Below are 15,912 nucleotides of genomic sequence, written 5' to 3'. Positions count from 1 at the left end.
TGCTGTTTGAATTGTCATCTATGCTTTTGGCAACTCCAGACTTGATTATACTAGAGCTCTTCTAGCCAGCCTTCCATTGTCCACCTCATTAAACTTCAGCTCATTTTAAATTCTGCTGTTTGTATGCTATCATGCATCACCCCTGAGCTCGCTAATTGCCATTGGTTCTTGGTCCTCCAATGTTTCAAATTTATAATTCTCCACACATTTTAAAAGAATCTAAGGGAGAGATAGCAGAGGCACTATTACACAATTAATAACTTGTTATAAAAAAGGTGTTCTGCCAGAGGATTGGTGAATAGCTAATATTATACCTATATTTAAGAAGGGAGAAAGAATATGTCCAGGGAACTACAGACCTACCAGTTTAACATTGGTAGTGGGAAATATAATGGAATCCCTACTAAAGGAGAACAGAGAAAAACATCTAGAAACTAAAAATATAAAAGTCAACATGGATTTCAAAAGGGAAAGGCATTGCTTGACAAACCTCATTGAATTATCTGAAGCGATAAGAGAGTAGATCAGGGTAGTACAGAGGATGTAATATATCTAGATTTCCAAAAAGCCTTTGACAAGGTAACTCATGATAGATGAATGAATAAGATCAGAGAATGGGGAGTCAAGGGACAAGTAGCAGAATGGACAGCTGGCCAGCTTAAAGACAGAAAGCAGCGAGTAGGGGTAAAGCATAGCTATTCAGTCGCAGAGCGGGTATCAGAAGGATCAGTGCTGGGACTACGATTGTTTAGAATTTATATTAACAACTTTAACTTTGAAATCAAAACAATTTCTAAATTTGCAGACACCACCAAATTTTGGAGGGGGGGGGGGGGGAGGCAGGGGGTAATCAACAAGAAGGACTGCAACAAATTGCAAGCTATTAATAAACTTGCAGAATGGGCATATAATTGGAAAATTAATTTCAGCAGAGATAAGTGTGAGGTATTACATTCTGGCAAGAAAAATAAGGTAGTTGTATCTTATTAGGAAATTAAGACTCTAAATGGGGTGGAGGAGCAAAGCAATGAGCGTGCCATCCAAGTGTCAACTGTGGCGCAGTTGGTAGCACTATTGCCTTTGCGTCAGAATATTGTGGGTTCAAGTCCAACTACAGGGCTTGAGCACAAAAATCTAGGCTGATATTCCAATGCAGTACTGAGGGAGGGCTGCACTGTCAGAGGTTCCAACTTTTGGATGAGACATTAAACCAAGGCCACATCTGCTGTCCTTGGTGGATGCAAGATCCCACGGCACTGTTTTGAAGAGCAGGGGAGTTATCCCCAGTGTTCTGGCCAATATTTATCTCTCAATCAACATCACAAAAACAGATTATCTGGTCATTATCACACTGCTGTTTGGGTGAGCTTGCTGAGTGCAAATTGACTGACTGACACGTTTCCTACATTACAACAGTGACTGCATTTCACATTATCTGTAAAGTGCTTTGGACATCTTCTGGTCATGAAAAATACTATATAAATGCAAGGTTTTTTTTAACAAATATACAGATTACTGAAAGTTGTGACACAGGTCAATAAAGCTATATTAAAAGCAAACCAAGCACTTCGGTTTGTTTCTATAGGGATGGAATTGAAAAGTGGAGAAGTTATACTAAATTTGTATACCACACTTGGAGTACTGTGTACAGTTCTGGTCACCATATTATAAAAAGGATACAGAGGCACTGGAAAAGATGCAAAGATGATTTACAAGGATGATACCAGAACTGTGATGTTATACCCATCAGGAAAGGATGAACAGCCTGAGTCTCTTTTCTCATTGAAAAAGGCGGCTGAGTGGTGACCTAGTAGAGGTCTTTAAAAGTATCTAACTTTTTGACAGGGTAGACACAGAGTGTGTTTCCACTTGTGTGGAACAGCAAAATTAGAAGCCATCAATATAAGATAGTAACCAAGAAGTCAAATTGGGAAATCAGAAGTAACTTCTTTACCCAGAGAGTGGTGAAAAAGTGAAACCTGTTACCACACGGAGTAGATAGAGAGAATAGATGCATTTAAGTGGAGGCTATTTAAGTGTATGAGGGAGAAGGGAATAGTGGGTTAAAATGAATGCGTTAGATGAGGAAGGATGTGAGGAGGCTCGACTGGAGCCTAAACGCCAGCCTGACCTGATTCTGTACTGTATATTTTATGTAATTATCCATGTATTTAAATCCTTTGATGGTGCCACTGCTCCCTATCCCTGTAACCTCCACCGGCCCTACAATGTCAACCCACACACGCAAGTTGCTGACAAAAGAAGTTACAGAAACAAACTCCTTTTCAGACAAGTATAATTTTCACAAAAATATATTTCACTACAAAAATTGAGTAAAATAAAAGTTCAAGTAAATGAAAATAATTATACACAAAATTGAAGCTTTATTAAATATTTCCAGGTAAAATATTAAGTCACCAAAATTATAAATTTACCATTAAACAGTTGTTACTCTGACAATATGTTTCCTCAAGCCTTGCACAGAAAATATTGTTTAAAACCTGGTTTTAGAAATGCCTTAATACAGCACACCAGTTTTAGCTTTCCTTATGTCAGCTGTCACCAAATGCCTATGTTAAAAAACCTCAGTTTCAATTTTAATAAAACCCATCAACCTTCCTCAAAGTCCTAGTGCTCAATGTATTCATATATAGTGTCAAAGGGCACAGAATAGTTAAGACCTAATGCATATTTTAAGGGATACAATTGGTCAACAGTGGCAATGTAAAACTGGATGGAAGCGAATCATGGAGTGGTTTGCATACTGTCCGATTTTCCTTTCTAACGTATGACTGCTGTTGACCAATTTCATCCCCTAAGCATCTGTGAGCATGTGCTTGTAGCTAGAACATTAGTGCATTTCTGCCCTGCTAGTTATTATTTTGATGGCAAAGAACAAACCACTGCAGACCCGTTTGTGAGTTGTGACTAGTGATCAGAATACCTATAATAGTACAAATGCAATGAACTACATGATTGCTTTATCTTTCCTTAACACTGATGCTGCACTTTAAAATTCAGAGGCAAGTGGAAAAAAATCAGCTGATCTAACAAGAACTTTTAACCTGCATGCATTAAATTTCAGTTAAGTAGAAGTAATTTCCAGCAGAGAGAGCTTTTGCCTCAATTTTATCCTCTAAACCAGCTATACTATTCATTCATGAACCAAAATCATGTAATTAAAATAAAAATCAGAATATAGCAAAGAGATATTCTTAAAAGGTAAACTGATGTATCAATTCCCTTCATCAACACATTGCTATTACTAAGGTTTGTATAGTCATTCAACTGTTACCAGCAAATACATCTAAGTTTTGTTTTTAAAAATGATTGTATGTGCTTTAGATTACTCTGTTTACAGTATTGGCAAATGAAGTCAGAATAATTTAATGCCGTGCACTTAGTTTTAGAAGACATTTGAATTTTTTTGATGCTTATTGAAGCAAAACCAAACTTGAAGGGGATGAATTTGGTCTTTTAAGGTCACCTGTAAAATTTAACAAGCAGTTGTGAAATAATCCTTCAGTTATTGCCTATGCACAAAAACATCTCCATATAACACTTTCTATATGGAAAGGCAAAAATAAAATTCAAATATACATATCCATCAGATAATTTTGATCAGGTTCCTAGTAGTTTTTCTTGCGTCAGTAAGTTTTGCACACACAAGCTCATGAACTCAGTGCAGTAGAGGTTAGCACAATTTCCAAAAGCAGTGTGGGTGCAACACAGGCTTAGTACTAATGAACTCAGAACCAGGTTCGAAAATAAGACAATATTAGAATTTGCTACTTTCTTTAAAATGTCAATGAGTCTATTTTGTTTTGCAATGTGTGGGGCTTTCGTTTGCAGATCATCACAGATAAAACAGACACTCTAAAAACTCTCCTTCTTGGTGCTAAAAATGTTCACAAAAGATTAAAGATGATCAAGTGAAATGCAACAGGCACTAGGACTTAGGGGAAATATATAATTTATCAGAATAGTGCCATTCCCATCTGCAATTAGATCAGTTCTTTTACCTTGCTTTTGTGTATTTCTGTTCTCCAAATATTGAGCAAGCTGCGTACTTTTCTGCATTATTACAAAAAGTACATTTAAATTTGTTATAGGAAGTGTATTTTGTTGGTGATTTCAACTGTCACTGATAAATGTTGTCTTCCATTACTATATTAGCCAAGAATTAAAATCAGGAGGGCCAGGATGCCAAAATTAGTCAAGTGCGACACGGAAATACTAGGCTGTAATCATAACTAGCAAAATGTTGCTAATTGACTGGAATATTTCTCAGCAAAATTCAGAAATACCTAACACTCGGTCAAAGAAGTGTTAACCTCGAACCCTGTGCATAAATATATACATTTGAATGTGTGTACGCGACAGACCAGATCCCCATCCAATTCACTGAGAAGGACAATTTCTTCAGTGATCCAAATGTTCATGAATTCTGTCTCCATTCTCCAGTATTCCTTCTTCCACTAATTTCCACTTCAATCTCTTCTCATGTTTTGTTTTGAAGAGTAATCCATGCCCTACCAATAAACCAAAAGACACCAATTCATTAACGACTATATGATGATGGAAGTTGATGGAATAATCAATTTCTCAGCTGTGTACAATTCTGGTCCCATTGTAAGCTGCATCACAGAACAAAGCATTTGCTCAGAAAACATAACCAACAACTTTCAGTTATATAGCGCCTTTTGCATAGGAAAACATCCCAAGGCGCTTTACAGAGGTGTAATAAGGCAGAAATGAATGAAGAGACAGGAGAGAGATGAGGAGGAGCAACCAGAAACTTGGTTAAGGAACTGGATTTTAAGGAGGGTTAAAAGGAGAGGAGAATGATGTTCCTCCAACTACACAAAAATGTAATTTTCATTGGCCAAGCAGGCAGCAGCGATCCCTTTATATACCCTTGCTTAGGTCACAAAACACCAGGTTACATAGTTGGAACATGCATGGCTCATGTCCTACCCACGTGTTTCCTTAAAATGAATGTTGGGGTCCTAGCTACCTTATTAGAACTTGATGTGCATAGGTAAAGAAGCTACTGCTGCCCAGGCATAGGCGGCTTTCAAAATAGTATCAGACGGAGGGTCAGCATTAATGGAACAGTAAGCTGATGATACCCTTAGTGTCCTGTTACTGCAGTTCCGGTGAGATGAAATTGAGCTGTCAATCAATTTCCAAAAAGCAGAAAGAATTTGATGAGTAGATGTTCACACCTTATCCAGGTTGTTTTTATGACCAGCTGAGAAAGATGTCTAGGGGTCCCTCTCAGCCTTCACCTGGTCTTACCGTAACAGGGTTTAATTTTAAACAAACTGTGTTTTCAGCTCCCCCTTGGTGAATCCTTGTTCACCGCTTTCCAATTATAAGGCAAAGAAACCAGCACAAACAGGCTTTCTTGGGTTTAAAGAAGAAAAGTTGAAATTTATTAAACTTAAACTCTAATTCGGTTAACGCCTATGGATGCACGACGCGCCCATGCTAGCATGCATACGTGATACATACATGCAAATAGAGACAGAAAAGAGAAGAAAAATAAAGTGGATAAGTTTGAGGCACTATCTGAAGAGTTTTTGTTATGGTTCTTCGAGCTCACTGTAGAGTCCTTGATTGTAGGTAGATCTTGCTTTTCATGAGGCCCAGTATTCTTCTTAAACCTGTTCACTGTACGAGACTTTTCTCTCTTGGGGTTCATGTGTCTTCAGTGGATTCAGAGGCTTGTGAGAGAGAGATGGGAGCAGACAGGAGAGATCTTCTCAATCCAGGAGCAAACAGTCTTTGAGTTCAAACAGTATGTACAATTCAGAAAAACCCGGGTTGCCAAGCCGGTTAGTCATGTGACTAACTGGTCTGACCACCTCTTGGATTAGAGCAGTCTCTAGAATGCTCCTCTTACACACAATACCTGGTGATCAAGGTCCATTGTGGGTTGAATGTCAGGGAATGGTCCTTTGTCCTTCCAATCATCGTCTGTTAATATGCAAATGTATTTTCCAGCCACGGCTGATCTGTTTAACAAGTCCTTTCTTCACTCCAGTAACAGTTTAAAAACAATGCTCATGACAAAATTAATGTGCCTCACTCTTGGCAGGTGGGGGCCTAGCATGACAGTTGTCTCTGGTAAAAATTCATGGAGGTTCTCCTGCTTGACCTGAAATGTCAACTCTAACTTCCCCTCTCTACAGATCCTGCCCAACGTGATGAGCATTTCCCAGTTTTAACTCATACAACAAGGTTCAATTTTATACATAGTCCTAGTCTTTTACTGACCTACGCAGTCAGCCAGTTCTTTGAAAGCTTTCTTCTTGCAGCACCCACGGCACAGGTTGAAGATGCACTTAGTCCCCTGTAGAATATATCAGATAGGAAGAATATAAGCACCAAGACTCAGAAAACATACACAGAGCAATTACAACGCACACACATTATATGTTACAGTATATATATGCAACTACCTAGGTAAGAAATGAATGCTATAGACTGCTATTTTACTACTATTCAATACCTCTGTTTCTAAATTTATTAAACTGAAATCTTTGCAAATACAAATTAATTTGCTAGCACTGAGTTTTGCTTTCTAGCTTGGTAACTCAACTGCTCAACAAATACTACAAAGCCCTAAATACATTTTTATATAATAGCCTTACTGTTAAGCTTTTTCCCTAAACTGCCAAATTTGGAATTTAAGTGGGATGCATGGCACCAAGGCCTGGGTAATGTAATTCTGAAATAAGTATAATCCAAAATCACATGCCTAGAAATATAAACTTTGATCTGTGACAATTAAATGTAACTTGTACATCTGAGTAGAAGAGATATGGCGTCTAAGGGATTAGTAGGAAAGAATTCTGTAAATCCCTGCCTAAGGGATTTCTCTAGTATCTCTGTATAGATGATTCCTCTTTGAAAGGCATTCAACTTTTATCACATTTAGCATTACAACCACTCTGGTATTAAACTCATCAAAGTGAGTAGCATGGATTAGAAAAAAATGAGGTCAGTTGCAAGTTTATTTTCCTTCTAATGCTCAGTCGCCTCACCCTCCAAGCATATTTAGGGATACATTCAGGACTCTAGAGCCAGAATGGTGTAAACTATAATAAAAGGTAAAGGATGATCAAGTTCAAAAATCCATAATAGGGGTGGTGTTTACAATAAGCCTTGCATGGTTTTGTGGCTTGTTCGATGGCACTGAACTGCTACATCTACAGATATGCTGCTAGTACAGAAGAGAATCTCCAGACATATTTATGAATTTCTTGATGGTTTATATACCCTGCCAGGACAGTGCATGTTTTTCTTTCTATTTCATGGGGGAACTATTTCTGAAGAATTGGCGTGGGTGATGTGCGACCTCCTCTGTGGCTTTTAGCATAATCATTACTATGAATATAGAAGTTGATTTTTGATCAGTACAATAAATTTTTCAGAGTTATTTTGGATACCATGGTATTCATGGAGTGTGTGAGCATGTCACTGTGGGAATGGAACATTCCTGCACTTTTCAGTAACAATATAGTCAGATAAGACCATCCAGTACAGGGAAAACAAAGAATACAGTAGTCAAGAGATCCTGTCTTTGTTACCAGTTTAACTCCTTTAAACATACAGCATTACAATTGTTCAACTCTTCCCTTTTGCTCTGATCTCTCTTGCTTACTTAAGATGAATATTAACAATGCACTTAAAACTTCAACCAATCACAGCATGTATTTCTCATCTTCATTCTAGGGATTGTTCGCATCACTATTTTGCTAAATTTGTTGTTTATGGCTGTTATTAGTAACTGGCTGGTAATTGAAAGTTTTTTGAGTCTAAATCCTATTTTATTGCTCATGCCGCAACAAAGTAGTGTTAATCTTCCAATACTTGTACTAATACTTATATTAAAGAACTGAATATGCAAAAGGATTTGATTGTTGAGAGTCAGTAGCTTTCTTTTACCATACACTTCTGCTTCAGAGCAGCCAACTATTTCTGCTAAGTATGCTTTATGACAGCCTTTTCCTTTTAAAGAAGTGAATCACTCACAACACTGACTGCTACTCTTCATCCTTTTGCTCTTGCCAATCACCAACTTCATGCAACCAATGCATAAGGTCTGTCGAATTTCCACCTTTTGCTACTGAAGTCCTTTATTCTAAATTTCAGGTGAAAACGGACTGTTTTAATGTATTTTGAATTTAGACTAGAAGGTGTGGCCAGATACATCATAAGTTACTGAGCAGCAATGTAAAGCAAGTGCTGACAGCAGCTAAATGGTCACTACCACAATATTGATCACCAATGAAGGTTTCGCAATTCTTAAACATACGAAGTCAGAGACAAAGAGGCCACATATTTTTCCCTAGGATGAGAAACAACATACCCTCTTAATGTTTTTTGGAGCACAGGGGTGATTTAAGTGCACGGCCCCTTTAATTTTTTTTTGCGCAGCCATGCATGCCCAATAACTTAAAGGGCCAACATGTGCACAGCCTGCGTGGGAGCTTTTGGGTTGCTGTGTGGCCACGCAACTTAGAGGGAACCTTGCCTGGGAGTAGTTACTTCTATATATTAAAGGGAACTTTAATCTACACCATGCCATAACTGACTTGAGAATGCCTGTTAACACAAGGTGCCCAAAATGAGAATGCGCCATTTTCAAGTGCTAATTTCACCCAAATGGATGAGAACAAAATTTACCCAAAACATTTTTTTTTAAAAAAGGTTCAGAAAGATGATTCAATTTGCTCCACAATTCTAAACTTAAACTAACCATCAACATCCACCATTCTAATTAATTGTTTTTTTTCATCTGAAACTTTCTGCCTGGTCTAATAATCTCCAATGGGAGAGTTTCCATTTACCTGTGAAGCATCGATACTTTTTCCCTTAGCAAGGCACCCAGTTACCTAAGCCCAGTGAATTTAGGTGTAGTTTGGCAAAAGCCATCAAGGGTAGGATTTTGCCTCTGAGGATGAGAACCCAACGTCTGAACAATTTCAGCACTGCATGGGTGGGGGGGGGGGGGGAGGTAGTCATAGCCTGCAATTTGCACCAATGTCATCTGATAATTAGCTGGAGAGCGGAAAATTAGCTGCGGTGGGTGCAGGATGGAGGCAGGACTCCAGTGCGAGACCCTGATGACAGGCCTCTAGGTATGCAACCTCCAGCAGACACATCAGCTGAGCAGCCTGAGGACGCATGGTGCTCCTGAACATGGGAGAATTGTGTACCCAGGGTAATTACTGACCCCTCAGAAATGACTAGAGTCCTAGCGCTGTTGAGGACCTGGTAGCGCTGATATCTGCAGCTCATGTAAATGAGCCACTGGCACTGGTCAGAAAGGCCAGCAGTGCCTTATCTCTCTCCTTTGTTACTGCAGGAGAAGAGGGCACATAATTCGCAGGAGAGGACTTGCCGAGGAGGAGGAGTGCCCCAGCTCACCATCCTCACTGACTGGAGGAGGCAGGGATGGAAATCACCAGAGTGGCCCTGCAGGAGTAAGTGGCCAATGGAGAGATGAGTGAGGAATGATATTGCAATCTGTAGACGAAGGGGTGGAGTGCACTCCTTCCCGTCCGACAGCATGCTAAAGACTCAGCTGCACTGGGAAGGCTAAGCACTGCAGAGGATTCTGCTGCTACAGGCTAGCTCTCATGATCTCCTTGTGTCTCCCACAGGGTCAGTCATGGAGGGTGAGCGCCAAAGTATAATAGTAACATCGGGGGGCCTCGCAAGCATCTGCAACAGCAAAGCCAGCACCATCACATCATGTAAGTGCACCCAGCACCAGCGCAGATACACCCACAGTGGTGCATCCTCACATAGGGTGAGAAAAGGTGGCACAGGGTGAAGAGCACGGCACTAGTTATCAGGAAGAGGTGACAGGCAAAGGCAGCTGTAGGCAGTCCCCTCAGAGGATGGAGGACAGACATTCTCAGCTGAGCGCAGATGCAGAGCTTCAGGAGTCACAAGGAAGGAGACTCTACGTTGACCAGCAGCAAAAGACGTGGACCCACTTTTCAGAGTTCCTTGAGGCAGTGCGAGATCCTGGGCTGAGAATGGAGGCGTTCATTCAGCTCATGTGCACCACCGTGGCCCAGAGCTTTGAACGCATGAGCTCCTCAATTGAGTGGTCAACCTCATGGAGAGCCATATGCAACCACACTCAGAGTAGACGCAGGAACAGCACACTGACATGCAGAGATTGCATGCCAAGCTCTGTAGCATAGACCTGTCAGTGACGATGATGGCGCAAAGATGCACAGAGTGGATGCCAATAGTGCCCCAGCTGGTGGCCCCTTCCAGCGATCCAGAGTGCCATCCAAGGGCTAAGACAGACACTGATGAAAATGAGGGAGCCTCCCCTCACAGGGCACCATCATTATTAGCCTCCTTGGCCTCTCTGACTGAGGGACCATCTATGCAGCAGGGTCCTGTGATGAAGGCTGCCCCTGCATTGATGTCAGTGCAGCAGCCTCTGGAGGTGTCCCCACTGGTACCTCGACGACGAAGACGATCGCCACAGGCATGTCAGCACAACTGAGCAGGCTGCCTCCACCTCATCCGAGGCCACGAGGACAGAACTGCGCTGAAGTGGCCGAGAGCGAAGACCATTGCATCAATCAGAGTGGTTCATCAGACTTATTAATGTGTACTTTGTTACTTTTTGCTAACACTGTAAATCTTGACACATGAATCCAAACATGTGAGCTTTCATTCTTTCAATGGCAAAACTTGAAAAGAGGGATGAAGCAGTGGAGGCATGCAATGGCCTTTGAAGGGTGACAGAGAGACTGCTGGGCAGATGAGCATCATGCATTGGCAGTAAGCGTGGATCTGTTCAAGGTTGTGTCTTCAATGGAAGTGTTCTGACAGGCAGCTCAAAGTGAGTTCCAGTGCATGCAGTTCTGCTGGGTTAGAAGTGCTCAGGTGAGACATGCCTGGATCAGATGGTCCCTGGATCTGACGCCATCTTAATGAGAGCTTCGAGTCCTGTGCCGGTCCCATCCACATCCCTGCACAGCCTGTTCTGCATCTTCCTCTTGTGCCTCCTGCTCCTCCTCATCCTCCGATGAATTGTGTCATTCCAGCACGCCACCATCTTCAAGGCCAGCTCCTCTCTGCAGGACCATGTTATGGTGAGTGCAGTAGACCACCACAATGTTTGAGATCCTTGCAGGCGTGTACTGCAGGGCGCCATCTGATTGGGCTAGGCACCAGAACTGCATCTTCAGAAGCGTGATGGCCTGTTCAATGGTGGTCCTTGTGAGCAGATTGCTTTGGTTGCAACGCTTCTGTGGCTCTGTCTCAGAGTCATGAGAAAGGAGTTAGTGGTCATCTCTTCAAGGGATATCCTTTGTCTCCTCCATCCACGAAGTTTGGGTGATGGCATGAAGTGCTGTGGCACCCTAGACAGCTGGAGGATGAAGGAATCCTGGTAGCTGCCAGAATAGCAAGCACACATATGCATAACTTCGTTATGGATGCAGACCAGCTGAATGTTGAGGGAGTGGAAGCCCTTTCTGTTGATGAATCTCACTGGCTGCTCACTCGGCACTTTGATGACCACATAGGTCCATATTCGATGACGCCCTGCACCAACAGAAATCCAGTGTGGAGGCAAATCCCACTGCCCTTTGGGTCTGCAAGGCCCCATCTGTTTGAAATTGTATTTATGTCCAGCTCTCGCAAACAGGGCATTAGTGACCTGCAAGATGTAATGGCATCCTGTCGCGTGCGAGATGCCACCGATGTCTGCGGCTGATCCTTGGAAGGAGCCGGAGGCAAGGAAGCTCAAAGCCACAGTGACATTAACGGCTACTGGCAGGGCATAATGAACAGCGCTGACAGGTCTGAGGTCTTTCTCAATGAGGGCACAAATCTCAGTGTCTGTACGCCTAAGTAGGCGCAGTCCCCTGCAGCACTGCTTCTCCAACAGGCTGCTTCTTTGGCAGTACACATGATGCTGCATGTATGGTCTCTGTTGCCTTCCTACCCCTTGTTCCTCTCCTTTGCCCTCCTGATACCCAGGGCACTGCACCAGCGATAAGGACGTTGCTCCTCATTGCTACTCAACCCTACCTCTGGAACCCTTGATCTAATATCCAGCTTTTTCCTTGTTTGCGCTCAGCTTCGCTGACAATAATTACTGGATCTCTCCATGCCCCAACTTATGGCTGCACAATCCCTGGAGGGTCACTACCCCTCCACTGCCCGAGTGCACACAGACCATTTGCTTCGCTAACTCTTCTCACTTGACGGCACCTTTGTGCCAATGGCCGAGTGTCTCTCTCAGCTATGCTCCCTTTTATGGGCCCACCTAATTGAATGGTGTTGCCATGACTGGTTCCCCATTGTGTTGTTACCTCTTTACACCTCGGCTGTTCCTGATCCATCGTGTAACCCATGCGCCCAAACCAAAATACCATACTGGCCCTTGATGAGCTAATCATCTCATTAACAAGATTATGTGTCCCATTATCCGAATCGGGCAGGTCGCTGGGTTCCACCTTGTCCCTCCTGAGTAAAATCGCCAGTGGTCAGAATGGTGATGTCAAACCAGCCGGCGGTGCTAGGTTTCACACCTGGCCACCTGCCATCGGGGCCTAAAAATCCTGCCCAGCTGTCTGGAAAAATACTGCTGGAGTTTCAATGGCTAAAACCATGTAGGCGTTTCGCACAAACCACTGGTAAGCTTCCTGATGCTTGTCCAGCTAAGACTATCCTTTTGGTTAGGACACTGGATTGCAGGGTTATGTGGAGCACAGTGGGAAGAATCCCATCCCCTGGACAGTTTCCTTCAATGACTGATTAACCACCAGCAGTGACTTGGTGTACTGTGGCCCTGCTTAACCAGGTGAGTAATCTTGAAGCCAGTTCCACTCCAAGAGTACTCCACTTCTCTTCCCCAAAATGGATTGCCTTCATTGAAATATACCGCAGTCAATTATGACTGTTATTCTCAGGCAGGCAACAGCTTGCAGCAATCATCCACCTGCCTGTTTTACACCCCATCCGATGCACCTTTCCACTGAACTTACCTCTGTTCGTATAATGTTACTGCTTCAGTACTTCTAAATATCACATCATTCACTTTTGGTACCAGCTTGCTCAATCTTTGGAATTAGTTTCATTAATGTCTTTTAGGAAAGGAAATCTGCTGTCCTTACCTGTTCTGGTCTACATGTGACTCCAGACCCACAGCAATGTGGTTGACTCTTAAATGCCCTCTGAGATGGCCTAGCAAGCCATTCAGTTGTATCTATCCGCAACAAAGTCAATAAGGAACGTAACCAGATGGACCACCCGGCATCGACCTAGGCACTGGAAACTTAAATAGCAAACCCAGTCCTGACGACCCTGCAAAGTCTTCCTTTTTAACTGGGTGGGGGACTTCAATGTCCATCACCAAGAGTGGCTCGGTAGCACCACCACTGACCGAGCTGGCCGAATCCTAAAGGACATAGACTGGGTCTGCAGCAGATGATGAGGGAATCAACAAGAGGGAAAAATATACTTGACCTCATCCTCACCAATCTGCCTGCTGCAGATGCATCTGTCCATGACAGTATTGGTTGCAGTGATCACCACACAGTCCTTGTGGAGACAAAGTCCCATCTTCACATCACATTGAGGATACCTTCCATCGTGTTGTGTTGCACTATCACCATGCTAAATGGGATAGATTTCGAACAAATCTAGTTATGCAAAACTGGGCATCCATGAGGCGCTGTGGGCCATCCACAACAGCAGAACTGTACTCAACCACAATCTGTAACCTCTTGGCCCGGCATATCCCCCACTCTACCATCATCAAGCCGGAAGACCAACCCAAGTTCAATGAAGCGTGCAGAAGGACATACCAGGAGCAGCACCAGGCATACCTCAAAATGAGGTGTCAACCTGGTGAAGCTACAACCCAGGACTACTTGCGTGCCAAACAGTGTAAACAGCATGCGATAGACAGAGCTAAGTGATCCCATAACCAATAAATCAGATCTAAGCTCTGCAGTCCTGCCACACCCAGTCATGAATGGTGGTGGACAATTAAACAAAGAACTGCAGGAAGTGGCTCCACAAATATCCCCATCCTCAATGATGGGGGAGCCCAGCACATCAATGCAAAAGATAAGGCTGAACCATTTGCAACAATCTTCAGCCAGAAGTGCCGCGTGGATGATCCATCTTGGCTTCCTCCTGAAGTCCCCAGTATCACAGATGCTAGTCTTCAGCCAATTTGACTCACTCCATATGATATCAAGAAACGACTGAAGGCACAGGATACCGCAAAGGCTATGGGTCCTGATAACATTCTGGCAATAGTACTGAAGACCTGTGCTCCCAAACTTGCCGCGCCCCTAGCCAAGCTGTTCCAGTACAGCTACAACACTGACATCTACCCGGCAATGTGGAAAATTGCCCAGGTATGTCCTGTACACAAAAGCAGGACAAATCCAACCTGGCCAATTACTGCCCCATCAGTCTACTCTCAATCATCAAATGGAAATTGCTCAACAATAACCTTCTCAATGACACTCAGTTTGGGTTCTGGAGGAGCCACTCAGACCCCATTACAGCCTTGGTTCAAACATGGACAAGACAGCTGAACTCAAAAGGTGAGGTGAGAGTGACTGCCCTTAACATCAAGGCAGCATTTGACTGAGTATGGCATCAAGGAGCCCTAGCAAAACTGGAGTCGATGGGAATCGGGGGGAAACTCTCTGCTGCTCGGAGTCTTACCTAGTGTAAAGGAAGATGGTTGTGGTTTTTGTGGGCCAATCAACTCAGCTCCAGGACATCACTGCAGGAGATCCTCAGGGTAGTGTCCTAGGCCCAACCATCTTCAGCTGCTTCATCAATGACCTTCCTTTAATCATATGGTTGGAAGTGGGGATGTTCACCGATGATTGCACAATGTTCAGAACCATTCACGACTCCTCAGATACTGAAGCAGTCAATGCAGAAATGCAGCAAAACATGGACAATATCCAGGCTTGGGCTGAAAAGTGGAAGTAACATTTCTGCCACACAAGTGCCAGGCAATGACCATCTCCAACAAGAGAGAATCTAACCATCTTCCCTTGACATTCAATGGTATTACAACCGCTGAATCCCCCACTATCAACATATTGGGGGTTACCATTGATCAGAAACTGAACTGGAGTAGCCATATAAATACTGTGGCTACAAGAGTAGGTCAGAGGCTAGGAATCCTGTGGCGAGTAACTCACCTCTTGACTCCCCAAAGCCTGTCTACCATCTACAAGGCAAAAGTCAGGAGTGTGGTGGAATATTCTCCACTTGCCTGGATGGGTGCAGCTCCAACAACGCTCAAGAAGCTTGACACCATACAGGACAAAGCAGTCTGCTTGATTGGCATCCCATGCACAAACATTCACTCCCTCCACCACCAACACGCAGTGGCAGCAGTGTGTACCATCTACAAGATGCACTGCAGCAACACACCAATGCTTCAACAGCACCTTCCAAACCCGTGACCTCTACCAACAAGGACAAGGGCAGCAGATGCATGGGAACACCACCACTTGCAAGTTCCCCTCCAAGCCAAACACCATCCCGACTTGGAACTATATCGTCGTTCCTTCACTGTCGCTGGGTCAAAATCCTGGAACTCCCTTCCTAACAGCACTGCAGGTGTACCTACCCCACATGCACAGTGGCGCAGTGGTTAGCACCGCAGCCTCACAGCTCCAGCGACCCGGGTTCAATTCTGGGTACTGCCTGTGTGGAGTTTGCAAGTTCTCCCTGTGTCTGCGTGGGTTTTCTCCGGGTGCTCCGGTTTCCTCCCACAAGCCAAAGGACTTGCAGGTTGGTAGGTAAATTGGCCATTATAAATTGCCCCTAAAATAGGTAGGTGGTAGGGAAATATAGGGACAGGTGGGGATGTGGTAG

At 43.4% G+C, this 15,912-nt stretch overlaps 1 protein-coding gene across 1 annotated transcript in view; it reads right to left on the bottom strand.

The window, feature by feature from the left end:
- Nucleotides 1-2,279: 2,279 nt before the first annotated feature.
- The window catches only part of dus1l (dihydrouridine synthase 1-like (S. cerevisiae)), a 73,716-nt gene continuing 60,083 nt past the window's right edge, over nucleotides 2,280-15,912 (bottom strand). The window contains exons 13-14 of the mRNA XM_068058170.1: nucleotides 6,283-6,358; nucleotides 2,280-4,532 (exon numbers count right to left, since the gene is read on the bottom strand). Of these exons, the coding sequence (XP_067914271.1) occupies nucleotides 4,423-4,532; nucleotides 6,283-6,358 (186 nt within the window). The 3' untranslated portion in view covers nucleotides 2,280-4,422. The remainder of the gene's footprint in view (nucleotides 4,533-6,282; nucleotides 6,359-15,912) is intronic.

Source organism: Heterodontus francisci, chromosome 26, assembly GCF_036365525.1.
Source record: "Heterodontus francisci isolate sHetFra1 chromosome 26, sHetFra1.hap1, whole genome shotgun sequence".
Taxonomy (NCBI): domain Eukaryota; kingdom Metazoa; phylum Chordata; class Chondrichthyes; order Heterodontiformes; family Heterodontidae; genus Heterodontus; species Heterodontus francisci.
Note: the sequence above shows the minus strand (reverse complement) of the source record. Positions and strands in the feature narration are given on the sequence as shown.